This window comes from Varanus komodoensis, unplaced genomic scaffold, assembly GCF_004798865.1.
Source record: "Varanus komodoensis strain SLA01 unplaced genomic scaffold, ASM479886v1 scaffold26, whole genome shotgun sequence".
In the NCBI taxonomy this organism is placed as follows: Eukaryota; Metazoa; Chordata; class Lepidosauria; order Squamata; family Varanidae; genus Varanus; species Varanus komodoensis.
In genome coordinates this window covers 1,445,643-1,458,224 of record NW_025335684.1, presented here as the reverse complement: position 1 = coordinate 1,458,224, position 12,582 = coordinate 1,445,643, and the positions used below count along the sequence as shown (strand labels likewise).

Below are 12,582 nucleotides of genomic sequence, written 5' to 3'. Positions count from 1 at the left end.
CCTTAGGAGCTCCAGGGCTCCGGGCGACAGGAAAGCCGCCAAACGCCCTGCCATCTCGCCTGGGATCCACACGAGGCCATCCGAGGGCGAGGAAGCTCCAGCCCATTGTGTCCGTGACCTCTGACCAAGCGTCTAGTGCCCGAATCTGCGTGCATCGTCCTCTCTCTGATTTAAGCCAGTGGGAAGGACTGCCTTAAGAGATGCCGTTGCTGGTGAGCTCAGGGCGGTATTAGTCTCGGGAGAGAGCTGCAGCATTCCAGTTGAGGGGATGAAAAACCAACCGGACAGATGGGAGCTCCGCAGCGCAGTTCCTGCAATCCCTCTTGGTGATTAATTTGCATCCCCCGCCCGCCAAATGAACTGGAGATCAAGCCATCTGCTCCGAGTCTGAGATGCCAGCAAACCCGTCTCCGTCCCCCCGCCGATGTGGCCCCTTCTGCCCCTGCGCTGCTGGTCTTCCCCGCAGTCAACAGAGCCTGTGCCTGAAACTCGACCTCCATGCCTGCTCTCTTGCAGCATTCCTTGGATTTCTTCCTCCTTCCTCGGTATCGAGTCTGTCTTTGCTTCTAGCTCGTTTCCACCCGGGTTTTTTACGTGCCCAGATATATTCCAGAGGGAACGTGGCTGAACAGCGCGCTCTTCAGCTAGGAGTACTAAATCCTGTCCTCTGGAAGGCAGAATATCCGGCTTGCTCTGACCTGGAATCGAGCTGCATTGCTCCTGGCATTCAGGTGGTCTCCAAAATGGCATTTTGATTGCACAGAGAGGGAGCGATTGGCCCGGCTCTCCAGCCGCACAGGACTTTTTAATCTTTTAATGTTCCAGATCAGCCTCGCCCAAGCTGCTGCCCCCAGGGTTGTAGGACTACAACTCCCAGCAACCCCTGTCTTGAGAGTTGGAACCCGACCCGTTCAGCGGGTGGGAGAGGCTGCTTAGACCCCCTGGGAGCTGCACCATGATGGGCAGGTGCCACAGTTCCATGGCAGAAAACACCCCTGGCATTCGGAAAACCTGGGGCAGGACTCTGGCCGCCTCCCGTTGCAGGACGGCAAGTCCCAGCAGAGTAGCCGCCAGAGCTTGCAGCCTGGAAGAAGCGGCTGCCAACCAGAGGCGGCAGTGCTGGGGCTGATGGGCGAACAGGCGGGCCTGGGCCAAGGCACCGTGTGCCGGGGAAGGCCGTCCGCAGCTCTCCGGAGTGCCACGCGTGAGCAGGTGCACCAGCCAGCCCTCCGACAGACGTTGCATGCCCCCCGACGGCCGTGCCCTCGCTCGCTTCTGCCGGGTCGATTCTTCACATTCTTCGCTTGCAACGACCGAGGCCGCTGTGATCTGAAGAAGGGGCAGCAGGCGCGCTTCTTGGGGTTGGGCTTGGGCTTGGCAGCACCCTCCAGATGACGTGCATCCCCGGCTATGCTGCCCGTGGCAGATTGGAACTGAAGTCAGGCGGCCTCGCCTCCGCCCTGCCAATGCCTTTCTTCCTTTTTCTTTCCCACTCCCAAGCTGCCTTCTTCAGGAAACAAAATTGGACTTCCGTTTGGCCTGGTGCGGTGGTGAGTGTTGGCCTGGCAGGGCCAAGTTTCTAGTCCCTGCTCTGCCATGAAAGCCACAGGGTGACTCTGGACCAATCACAGACTCTCAGCCTAACCTACCTCACAGGGCTGTCGTGAGGATGAAATTGGAGGGAAAGGAGGTGGGTATAAATTTAATAAAAAGCCCGAACCTTTCCTTGCTGCTGAATCCAGGCTTTTGCTCTTGATGTTTAGAACTTCTAAACGCTGTAATCTATATAACTTCTGTTGGAATCGCTTTCCTGATATTTCATTGGACTAACCGGGTTGTGATTGCTTGGAGATTTGCAGCTGCAGGGAATGGAACCTGATCTTGCTGCTTCTCACTTCGGCGGGTTGAAATCCTGCATGTCTCCTGGACACCTGTCCCTGCGCAAGCTGCCCACCAGCTGGGTCTCCTGAGGAGGTCGGCACGGTAAGCTGCAACCAGATACGGGGACCGGAAGCACGCAAGGACAGTCGCGAGCTGGTCGTCGGCACGACCGCGGGCACGATGCCGCTCCTGAGCAGGCGCCCGCACACTCCTGTGCAAATCGGGATGCGAGATCGCCATCTGCGTCTGGGATGCCCACCTCGTTCGTCTTGCCGGCGCTTGCCGAAGGCCGGCGGAGGTCCGGACGTTTACAGAAAATCATCATTAAAAAACAAAGCGACTGGCTTCTGGCGCAACTGCATTTGCCCCGGTCTGTGCGCATCTCTGTCCCTGCCCGTGCTCCGCCATGGCTGTGCGCACCGCCGGCCAGCGAAGGCCAGACTCGCGCATGGCGGGCGGCGAGCCTTTGCCGAGGCCGGCGGCGTGCTGCGAGATGCCGCTGCGCACGAGGCGCCGGAGGGAGGCTGGCCCAGCGGCACCCCTTCTCCCGCTGCCCGCCCGGCCCTGGCTTGGAGTCTGCTGCTTTCTTGTGCGCACTGCGAGTCTCTTTGCTGCCCACGGCAGGGGAATGGGGCTCTGCGGTCCGTTTTCTAAACCCAGATTTCTGAAAATAATCGCAGTACTTTGGAGTAGGTACTGGCACGGGGCCTCCTCGGAGGGCGCCTTGGTAATGTGCAGGGAGCCAAAGGTGGCACGGCCAGGATGCCTGCACCGAGAACCGAGATTTAGGCCGTTTCCCTCTCCACAGTAAAAAAAGTATTCTGGTCCAGCGCCCGTGGGGCAGGAGGCAGGGTGCGGGCGCGGAGAGGAGGACGGCCCCCTGCTCCGCTGACCTTGGGCTCGTTTGGCCGCAAGGCTGCTGTGGGAGGGGAAGGGGCCGTGTGGGCGGCCCCCAGCCCTGCCCGGGCTATTGCTAAGGCTCCCTCCGGGCTCGACGCAGTGGCTGGAGAAGGGCCTCGCCACTTTGGCTTTAGGACTCCGCCGTCCGTGGCACACGGGTTCCCCCTGCCGGAGCAGCTCAACGCAGCCGAGCATTTGCTGAGGGCCACCCCCCCCCATGCGCCCTGACAACACCCCGCACCAGTTCCGCTTGCCTCGTACTGAATTAAGGCTCATATCGAACATCTCCATAAAGCTGCCAGTTACTGGCTGCTTGGGTTTTCCCTGCGGCGAAGTAATCGTGTGACCTGACAGGTAGGGACTCCCCATCTGCCTGCATATACTTAACCCCCCCGCCCCCAAAAATCTTGCCCCATTATCAAGAAAGGAGACCACTTGCCTAGTAAACAGTGACAGCCTTTATTCAAGAAAGAGTTCAAAACAGTAAACAAGGAGCGCTTTCTATTTAACAGCCACCAAATTCCAACCTTCAACAATAAGAAGAGTTTGTAAAGAACGCATCTGGGGCAGGAACTAATTGCCAAGCGCCGGGTTTTCAAAAGTGAGGGTGCGCTTCACAGAGCAAATGTTTTTTTCTAATAATAATATAATAAATGCCACATGCAGGTCCTGCTTTGTGATTTATGGCACTGCCGTAATAAATGCTACAAGGAAAGGCAAGTGACAGGAAACGCAACCTATTTTTCCAACTCTGTAGCCTGAGGTGGGAGCAGCTGGACTGCTCGCTAGAGTAAAAGCGGGCCCTCTTTTCAAATGCTGCTCCATTTTGCCCCCCTCCCCCAAAACAGCCCTCGCCATGTGCCGTGCGGAGGCTGCGCTCCTTTTCCACACGCAGGAAAACCGACTGAGAAGTCGCAGGCTGCCCTCCAGCAGGTGCAGTCCTGCAGCCGCGGTGGCGAGTCGGAAGCACTGCGGTGGCGCCTGGAGCCGGCCCGGCTGAGTGCCGAGCGGGGTGGACGTGGGGCCGTCGTGTGGGGCCGGGCCAGGCCACTCCAATGGCGCTTATGTGATGGAGGTCAGCGACGGGTTGGGGGTGCTCAGCGGGAGCACGTCATAGCCCAGCTTCTTCATGTCCTTGGTCACCACGTTGAAGGAGACGGTCACGAAGCCTTGCGAGCGCACCCTGGTGACTAAAGACCCCCCCCCCCCCAGTTAGCAAGGCAAATGGGCCGGGCTGGCCACGGAGCGCCACTGGACTCGAAGGGCGGTGTGGGGTGGGCTGGGCTGCTGCAAGGCCGTATTTGCGGAGGGGGAAGGGGGCAAGGACCTGGTCACCAAGAGCTGGGCATGACTGTGCGACTCTACAGCAACATGGGGGGGGGGGGGGAAACGGGCTGGTCCTGCTCGCGGGAGGCCTCTGCTCTCGCAGCAGCCTCCGCTCTGCACGCCTCCCGCTGCCTGGGCCGTCGGTCCGGGCATATCTGAGAACGGGAGAGGAGTCGGAACACCTCGAGACCCGTCTGTTTCCGCACGCCGTTCCCGCAGGGCCCAGCCAGACGCTCCGGCAGGAAGCCTGCGAGCGGGAGAGGGATGCAGCCGCTCCCTCCCTCGTGTTCCCCAGCAGATGCTCCTCGGAAGCCTGGAACTGGTGGCTGTGGCTTGTCTCAGGCAGGCCGAGTTCTCCCGTTCTGCAGCACCCGCCCCCCCCCCGCACACTCCTGGCTTTCCCTCACCTTTCAGGTTTAGGACACATTTGGAAAAAGACGTGCGGCCCAAACCAGGTGTCCTCTGATGTCGCGCCTTTAAATAACTCAAAGGCCACCGCCGCCAGCAAATGCCTCTGGCACTCGCTCTCGCTACCTCCCCCAAAAGAGAATTCCTCTGAGCTGCCACTCTCTTCCAAAAGGGCGGGGGGGGGCAGCCCTGGTGGTGACACTTCTGGACCCTCGTCTTGGCCGCTGTGCTCCTCATGCTTCCGCAGAGCCCGGCCCGTTGTTGGCTCCTCACGTGCAAGCGCAGAGCAGGGGCGCACGAGCTCGTTCCCACAGCGCAGCCTGAGCGACCCCAAGCCCCGCTTCCGCCAAGCGTTTACCTTCGCGGCCTTCTCCTTGCGCGATCACCTTGGGGTCTGTGAATTCCGGATGCCTCCCTGTGAACCAGCTGGGAGAGAGCGAACAAAAGTTGCCACTGGGGGGGCGAGGGGGGGACACTGGGCAGCCCTGCCGCTTCTGGGGCTGAAACCTGCAGGTATCCCTCCACACCCCCCTCGTCTCTGTCCCATCACACCTTCGGTAAGGCTCACGCCCGGTTGGCACCGAGCGGGAGCCAAGCAAGGGTCCTTCCCAGGGACCGCTTGCCCACAGACCTGGGCTTTCCCCTGGGCTCCTGGCCTCCTGCCTGCTTCTCCTGGAGCCACAGAGAACCGCCCCCAACAGGTGACAGCTTCCCCTGCGCCACCCCGGCCCTGGCTAGCCAGAGGTCAAGGACAGGGCATGGAGAGGGCCCCCTCCTCTGGTCCCAGAGAGGGAAAACGCTGCACGCACGAGCAGAAAGCAGTGCGCTGCCTCTCTCAGCACCTGGTAAACTTCTGCAGCTTGGAGGTGGACTCTGGGACAAACATCGGGATGGTCCTTTTATGCCTGAAACGGAAGCCAGAGCGTCCACATTTGGAAGCCGAAGTGGCTTAAGCAGGTAAAAATGAGGGGTATAAATAGCAAAAGCGAAAGCTTAGATTCAGTGACAAGGAAATACTGAAACTGCCGGTGTCCCCCTCCCCAAGGCCAGAACCCCCCGTGCATCCATAGCCGGGAAGATACCTGATTCCATGTACGTGGAAAGCCCAGACAAGAAAATGGGGACAGGACACGGGCAGCGACCAGCCTGAGTCCCGTGGGGAGGAAAGGTGTGTGTGGGGCGGAGTGGGGAGGGTCTGAGCCTAAAAATAAATGCTCAGGTCAGGATGTTTGCATCTAAACTCACCTCCCCGGCGTAAAAGGAACGTGAACAGCTCCGTATCCTCGAACCACGTCATTCCCAAAAACATCAGGGCCATACACGCTTATGACTATCTGTGGCCCTGAAAGAAAGGAAGGAAGGAAGGAAGAAAGAAGGAAGGAAAGGACAATAACCTCACGGGTGCTGCCATTGTGTGGTGACGGGAGGAGTTTATTTCTCATGCCTGAAACTACTGCAGTGTTTCTTTGTTTTGGGCAGATGGTGAGCACCAGGTGTTTCAGTTGAAAAGGTGGTCAGACCTCGATGCCTCTCCCCAAGATCCAGTGCCCGTTCCCTCTAAGGTGAGGGCCTTTGTGGTCTGGCAGGCCAGTAAAGCGGCTGAGCTGGGAAAAGCTTCGGTGGCAAGGGATCCCCGCCAGAAGCCACTGGGCGAGGCGAAAAGAGCCAACCACATAGAGTGCTCAGCAGCTTTGACAGAAAGGACACCAAAATGTAGCCATAACTGGAGCTTGGCTTCAAGATGCTGTATGGTTTCTCCTCGCCCTAACCTGTCATTGGTAGAAAGGTAGAAGAGAAGGTGAAGAAAAGGTACTTGAGTGATCAGTGGAATTTACACGCAGCAGGGAATTCAGCTTTGTTTGAAGAATTTGGCAGGACTTGGTAACTATTTCTGAGATTAGGGTAGGAAAACCTGTGCTCAGCAGAAGGGGTTGCTCTGCCTTGGCCATTTTATCTTTTCCATCCAGGGCCTCAAAGTCTCCAAGACACAGCAGCAACTCCTGGAGCGGACAACTCACTCATGTACACACTTGGGAGACCCTTCTAAGCATCTTGGCCTCTCCTCTCTTGCCGGTGGCTACCGGGCCGAAGGAGCAGGGATTTCGAAGGCTTGACTCACAGCCAAACGGGTTGGTGCTTTTGAAGGTGATGTCGATGGGGAAATTCCACACCAGGTCTTGCTGAATGTTTCTGTTCTTAGAGGTGATCTGCGAAATGCCTTCTTCCAGACCCTAAAAGGCAACAGGCTAGGTCAGACAGATCTGTTTTCTTTAGCTGAGCGTTCATTCGACTTCCAGGCGCCCTCGGGGAGCCCAGTGCCGGGACACACCCACAGCCCGGCACTGCTCCTTGAGGGCAATAACACCGTTTCTGGAAATGCAGGTTCTTCTTGGGGATCATGGATGCCGAGTACTGACCGCTCGGACCTTGGGGCTTTTCAAAGACACACACGCCAAGCGGCTCAGCGCAGCCCAAGCTGTGAAGCCAAATGCGGGCTATTCGACCGGCAGCGTCGAGCACGGACGCGACCAGAGGACGGCAGAGACCCTTACCGCAGTGGGAACCCAGTCATAGCCGTACACGAAGCAGTACTTGCAGTAGAGGTCGTCAAAACCTGGGAACTGAAAGCGAAACCCGCGCCGTCAGGCCTTCCGCACGGCCCCATGCATTCAGCCGGCACCCTTTGCACGGGCAGCCGCGGGGTAGCCGTCCCGAGGCTCACGCGAATGGGACGGCGCACAAGAACTCCAAATAATAAATACACATGTTAGGATTTGTGTCTGAAGACGCATAAAGGGACGGCGCCTTTCCCCCAAGAACCTTCCCGTGCACGGCTTTAGGGCCGCCCCACATTTACGAATCCCATTCGCAGTGAGGTCTCCTGGGAGTCCTGCGAGAACTCGAACCTGAATTTCCCTTTCTAAGCCACACGACTCTTATTTTATTTATTTATTTAAAGATCTGGTACCCCACCCTTCGCAAGGTCTCAGGGTGGCAACACAGTGAAAGAAATATAAATGTATAGAGCTGGAAATGCCTGACATCCTGGAACATCCTTAACTGATGCCAAAGTTCACGTGGTTTCTAAAACTTAATGTCAAATTTGCCAGCCATTTCAGAGCTGGGGTGCAATTCCACGCACGTTTTGATGGGGAAAACAGTCCTGCTGCTTGCCAGGGGGCGCCGCGAGCTCCCACCACGGGCAGCGCATTCAGAGCTCAGGCTGAAACCTGGAGTGGCTACTCCACCCCAGGGGCGCCAGTGTCAGTGGGGCGGTGTGTCCACCCCGGTTTTCAGCCGGAACTTTTGAGCAGCTATTCACGATTTGGCACCAGCCGAGGAGAACCGGAGGAGCGCCAACGCCGGAGGAGGAGGCCGCTGCCAGGAGCCGGGCCCGGGAAGGAAACACCCCCGTCGGACGTTGGTTGCATCCGAACCCCCAGAGCAGGCAGGCGGGACATACCACGGTGGCCTCTGCCGAGGGGGGCGGTGGGGAATGAGACTTTTCTCCGCCGCACCCTCCCGCTCCGTCCCAGCTGGCTCACCTGCGCGCTCTCGATCTGCCCGTTGACCATGAGGAGGAAGACGGTGGGGCTCGGGCAGACGGCGGCCCCGGCGGCGGCCATGGCGGCTGGCAGGGCGCAGCGAGAGCCGCGTCGCTAAGGGCCGCGTCTCCGGCCTTCCTTAGCAACGGCGGACGGCGCGGCGCGTGGGACAAGCTTCCCGGCGGCCTCCCGTCTTGGCACGCGAGGGGGCGTGGCCTGGCGCTGGCGCTGCGCCCGAGCGCTGCTGGGGCCTGTAATGGCTGCGGGCCTGCCGGTCCTCGCCTGCGAGGCGTTGGACTGGACGCACGCCGGCTTCTAAGGCCTCGCAAGGCGCCGGCCCAGGCCTGCTTAGACAAAGGAAGGGCAGCGCACAGCATGCTGGGAGTTGTAGGCCGCCGCTTGCCCCAGCCGGCCCTGCGCAAGCAGCAAGGAGGAGCGCAGCGTGCTCCTCCCTGCTGGCCGGGGCATGCTGGGAGATGTAGGCCTCCCCCCGTGTACATGCACCCGGGAGCCGTGCCAGCGCACACGCGCAACGCCGACGTTTATTGCCACAGTGCCAATAATAATAATATTATTTAGCAGTCGTCACAACCCCGCTGGCACGACTAGTTGTCCCCGCAGCCAGCTAGTCTTCATTGCTGCTATCGCTGCGAGGATCCGCGGGCGCCGATCCTGCGGTGCCCTTTTGTGCGGCTGGCATGTTTCTGGGGAATTCGCCTGCCTCACTTTATCGTCGCAAAGTGGCCTGAGTAATGATTATATTACTCAGTCATAACAAGAATACGGATTTTCCCCTCCGCTCAAAACGCCGGCCGTGCTAGCTCTCCTGGGTGGAAAATCTCGGTGCTTCGTGGACTGAGTCTGGCCTTCAAGCGCCACTAGATGTCTCCACTTTATTACCACTGGCTGCAGCTCCCAAAAAATGCTGCTAGGAAGGGTAGGAAGGAGGGACATGATGTCTTCATACAGCTTCATCAGAAATCAGTGCAGGGCTACTTGGTGGTGGCCCCTCCGCTGCGCAGTTCCAGAAACACCTTCAGACAGCAAACTGGGACGCTCCCACTGGCCCAGATACTGGGAGACTTCATTTCCACAGTCGACGTCTTTTTTATTATCATCATCATCATTATTAAAATCTTTAAAATCTTTGCCTACAGTTTTTTGTCTGGGGTAGCTCCTGGCTGTTTGCTGAGTTGTGGCAGAAACTTCTGCATAAGCGACAGACAGAAGAAACTCCGCGAGTGTGTTGGGGGGGTGGGAATAATGTGCCTCTTCTCACGCAGCGCTTGCCCTGCACCCGGACTTGACGCCCCGCCTTGGCCTCCCTGGCTGCACCCGAGGGAGCGTCTGGGCTGCCTCTCGGGTCTGTTGTGGCATGGTTGCTATTTTCTGACCTGGGTGGACTCCGGCCGCACTCGCTGCCCCCCAGGAGTGCCCTGCAGCACAGGAGGGGCGACCCTGTTCCTTGCTGCCCTCCTGCACTTACCGCGACGCAGTGTGATGGTCGGGGTACGTCCATCTCCCCAGGGCTGATGTCCTGCGGATGAGTTTGGTTTCAAGCCCCATCATCCCCAGGCAGCATATGGAGCCCTCGTGTGTAGGTCAGGAAGGGCCCCAGGACAGCTCTCACGTCCCTCGCTTTGCGGGGCACCCAGGGAGGGCGAGGCAGGGACCGGAGGACGGCGTGTTGTGCGCGATGCTGGCCTGATGACGCTGGCCTGGTTCATCTTTAGCTCCGAGGGCGGCTGCGGCCGGGGGTGAATCCGTGCGAATGCGCTCCAGGGACAACTTCGGGCTCGCCTGGTGCGAGCGACCGCTGTTTCTCCCGGCCTCCACGCGGGAGGCGGGTGAGCACAGCTGCTTGGCCTTCTCTCGAGCCAGAACCCTCCAGGTGCTTTGGGCGACCGGCGATGTCCTTCCCATTCGGTGGCTCTGCTGGCTGGGGCTGGTAGAGATGGTCGTCCAAGGACTCTCCCGTCCAGGCCATTTCAGCCGGGTGCTTCACCAGAACCTGCCTCATAGGCTAAGACCTTTTTATTTAAACAATATTTTAACAACGATTAATATTATCCATCGGTTTTAATTTCCAGCCGGAATGAATCGGGGTTTTTAATTTGTGTAATTTATATTTTTTGCATTTGTATTGGGCACTATGTTGTCTATTTATGTTTGTTTATGCAAGCCGTCCCGAGGCGCTTAGCGATGGGATGGCATATAAAAACTCCAAATAAACAAATAAAGAGAAATAGCCTGATACCCCCAGTGCTGCAGCTGAGGGGCTCTCCATCTAGCATTTCTGTCCAGCCCGGGATCCAGCAGATGGCGGTGGCCTTTTAGAAGGGGCTCGCTGGGGGCGACTGCCTCTGCCCTGTCACGGAGCGTGAGGGCCACGGTTTGGTTCTCCAAGAGCAGCGCTGAAGCTGCTTCATCTCATATGTGAGGGAACCTGGGATGGAGCCGGGGAACCATCGGCACCCCGGCACTACCTGACTGAGTCTGCAGAGCTCCGTCCTGAGCCTAGGCCGGGGGAACGGCGGACTCCACGGCCACCTTCTCAGAAGTTTCTGCTTCTTTCTCCATCGCTTGCTGTTTGGACCGCCTGGCCTGATCAGGCGTTCCAGAGACGGTGGAAGCGTGCATTGTTCTGCAGAATTTTTCTTGGTGCCCAACTAGATTTGGGATTCTTTCCCTTTGTGGACCAATGTGTTGCTCTTTGTTATTTTTAGTGTGGGTGATTGCGCTTCTGAATAAAAGGAGCTGCAGCTCAGCCTTTAATGAGCCATCAGCCCGTTCTGCCTGCCTGGGTGGATGATAGCACAATTCCTCTTGGCCAAGGTTGAAAACCGTCAGTCCCTCCCTTTCCCTCCACCCCGTTTATGCCTGGTGTAATGGGCATAAATCAAAGGCTTCTCCAGAGGAAAGTGAGCCGTATCAATCCTAATTCTTGCAGCAGAAAAAAGGAGAGGGGCCTATTTGTTGGTGTCTGAACTCTTGCCCCTCCCTGGAACAATTGGATCTGGAGACGGTTTGCACCATCTGTCCTTGCTGTTTGTTAATGAATGATTCATCCCGGCATCAAAGGCAAGATGCTTGACAGGTGGATGTTGCCGTTCAGGGACGTTCAATTAATCCTCTGGAAAAAGGAGGGGGATGAATGGAGAACGCGGCTCTGGGCACGGGGAAGAACGGCCCTGGCGCTTCTGAGGGGCCGAGTGCGGAGCGTTGGCTGCTGCAGACCCTTGGCCCAAGCACACTCTTGCACTGCTGTGGGCAACTTGCACGTAGAAGAAGCCCGGGGAAGGGAGAGGTGCTGGCAAGCAGAGCACGGTGGCCGGACGTTCGACTGATGAAGACAAGTTGGCCCAGGGCCCACTCGTTCCTGCGCTCGGCAGCCGCACCCCTGGCCAGGCAGCCAGCGCAGAAAGCTGCGTCATGAGACACCAGAGTCCAGAGAGTCCACACGGATCCTTCCTTAGTTGTGCCTTCGCATTTTACTTCTTAAGTCTCTTCTGTGGCCGGAATGAAAACAGCAACGGGGAACTCGCAAGCTGGGCCAGCAGCTCGCGCTGGCTTTGCAAATGGCCCTTGGCTGACCAGTCCGTTGGCCAAGCTGGTTTTTGCAAAGTAGGTTGCAAACGCTGAAGTCAAGAGAAATGTAGGATGCATTTCGATTCGCATGTTGGGACAGAGGAAAGTGGCTGGAGGGTGTTGGAAGCCGTGGGCCTTCTCCCTGTCCAGGCATGCTTAGAATTCGGTCCTTGTCAAGTCCACAGTGGATTGGATGCTGGAGAAGGTCTTTGCCTCACCGGATAGGTGGCCCTTCATGCCGACATCCCACAAAGAATCAGTTTCCTCTGGGAAAATGTTGGAGGGGCAAAGAGAGGAAAGAGGCCTCCTCCCCAGGGAAATGTCTCTTTGGGGTAAGTTGTGGGTCTTACACTTCGGGTCCCCTTCAGGGATCACTGCCTTGCGTAGGGGCTTGCGTAGCGCAATGGAGCTCTGAGCTCTGCCGTGCAGGGGCACCCAAGACGGACTGGCCATGGCAGAGAGCTCTGGCAAAAGGTGACCCACTGGAGAGGGAAACGGTGACCCGCTGCAGTGCCCTTGCCATGGAAACCCCACGGACGGGGCCCAATTCAGCCCTGCCTGCTCTGTAGAAGGCCAGATCCTGAAGATGGAGCTCACACACTTTGGCCAGCTAATGAGAGGGAAGGACTCCCTGGAGAAGAGTCTGATGCTGGGAAGGATCGACGGCAAAAGGAGAAGGGGGCGGCAGAGGATGAGGGGGCTGGATGGGGTCATTGGGGTGCCTGAACTTGGGGGGGGATCCTCCCTGCCAGGGGACGCTTCGGCCTCTCAGAAGGCTTCCCTTCATTTCTTGGCCTTGGCTAGCCGTTTTCCTGCAGCCCACGGTGGGAGACCGTGACTTATGCCTTCCCGAGATTAATTAGCAGCACATCTGTGCATCCAACGGGGGATGGTGGTCCGGTTTTCACAGAGCCCCCAAGGTGCACAGAGCTGC

At 58.2% G+C, this 12,582-nt stretch overlaps 1 protein-coding gene across 3 annotated transcripts; it reads right to left on the bottom strand.

The window, feature by feature from the left end:
• Nucleotides 1-3,221: 3,221 nt before the first annotated feature.
• Nucleotides 3,222-8,386, bottom strand: B9D1 (B9 domain containing 1). Of its 3 annotated transcripts, XM_044433816.1 has the most exons (7): nt 8,061-8,384; nt 7,068-7,136; nt 6,635-6,746; nt 5,761-5,857; nt 5,358-5,420; nt 4,874-4,941; nt 3,222-3,971 (listed from the first exon to the last, which is right to left on the bottom strand). In XM_044433816.1, the coding sequence occupies exons 1-7, from the start codon at nt 8,139-8,141 to the stop codon at nt 3,844-3,846; spliced, it is 618 nt and encodes a 205-aa protein (XP_044289751.1). In that variant the 5' UTR covers nt 8,142-8,384; the 3' UTR covers nt 3,222-3,843. The 3 variants fall into 3 exon arrangements, with proteins under 3 accessions (XP_044289751.1, XP_044289752.1, XP_044289753.1); XM_044433817.1 differs by lacking the exon at nt 5,358-5,420 and having other exon boundaries at nt 8,061-8,386; XM_044433818.1 differs by lacking the exon at nt 7,068-7,136 and having other exon boundaries at nt 8,061-8,382.
• Nucleotides 8,387-12,582: the final 4,196 nt, after the last annotated feature.

Excerpts from the sequence above, each read along its gene's own strand:
- B9D1 (XM_044433816.1), bottom strand. The coding sequence starts at position 8,141 with ATGGCCGCCGCCGGGGCCGCCGTCTGCCCGAGCCCCACCGTCTTCCTC. Across the intron at positions 5,421-5,760 it reads GTTCCTTTTACGCCGGGGAG|GCATAAAAGGACCATCCCGA; the intron begins GTGAGTTTAGAT and ends CTTCCGTTTCAG. Across the intron at positions 4,942-5,357 it reads AAGCTGCAGAAGTTTACCAG|CTGGTTCACAGGGAGGCATC; the intron begins GTGCTGAGAGAG and ends GCTCTCTCCCAG.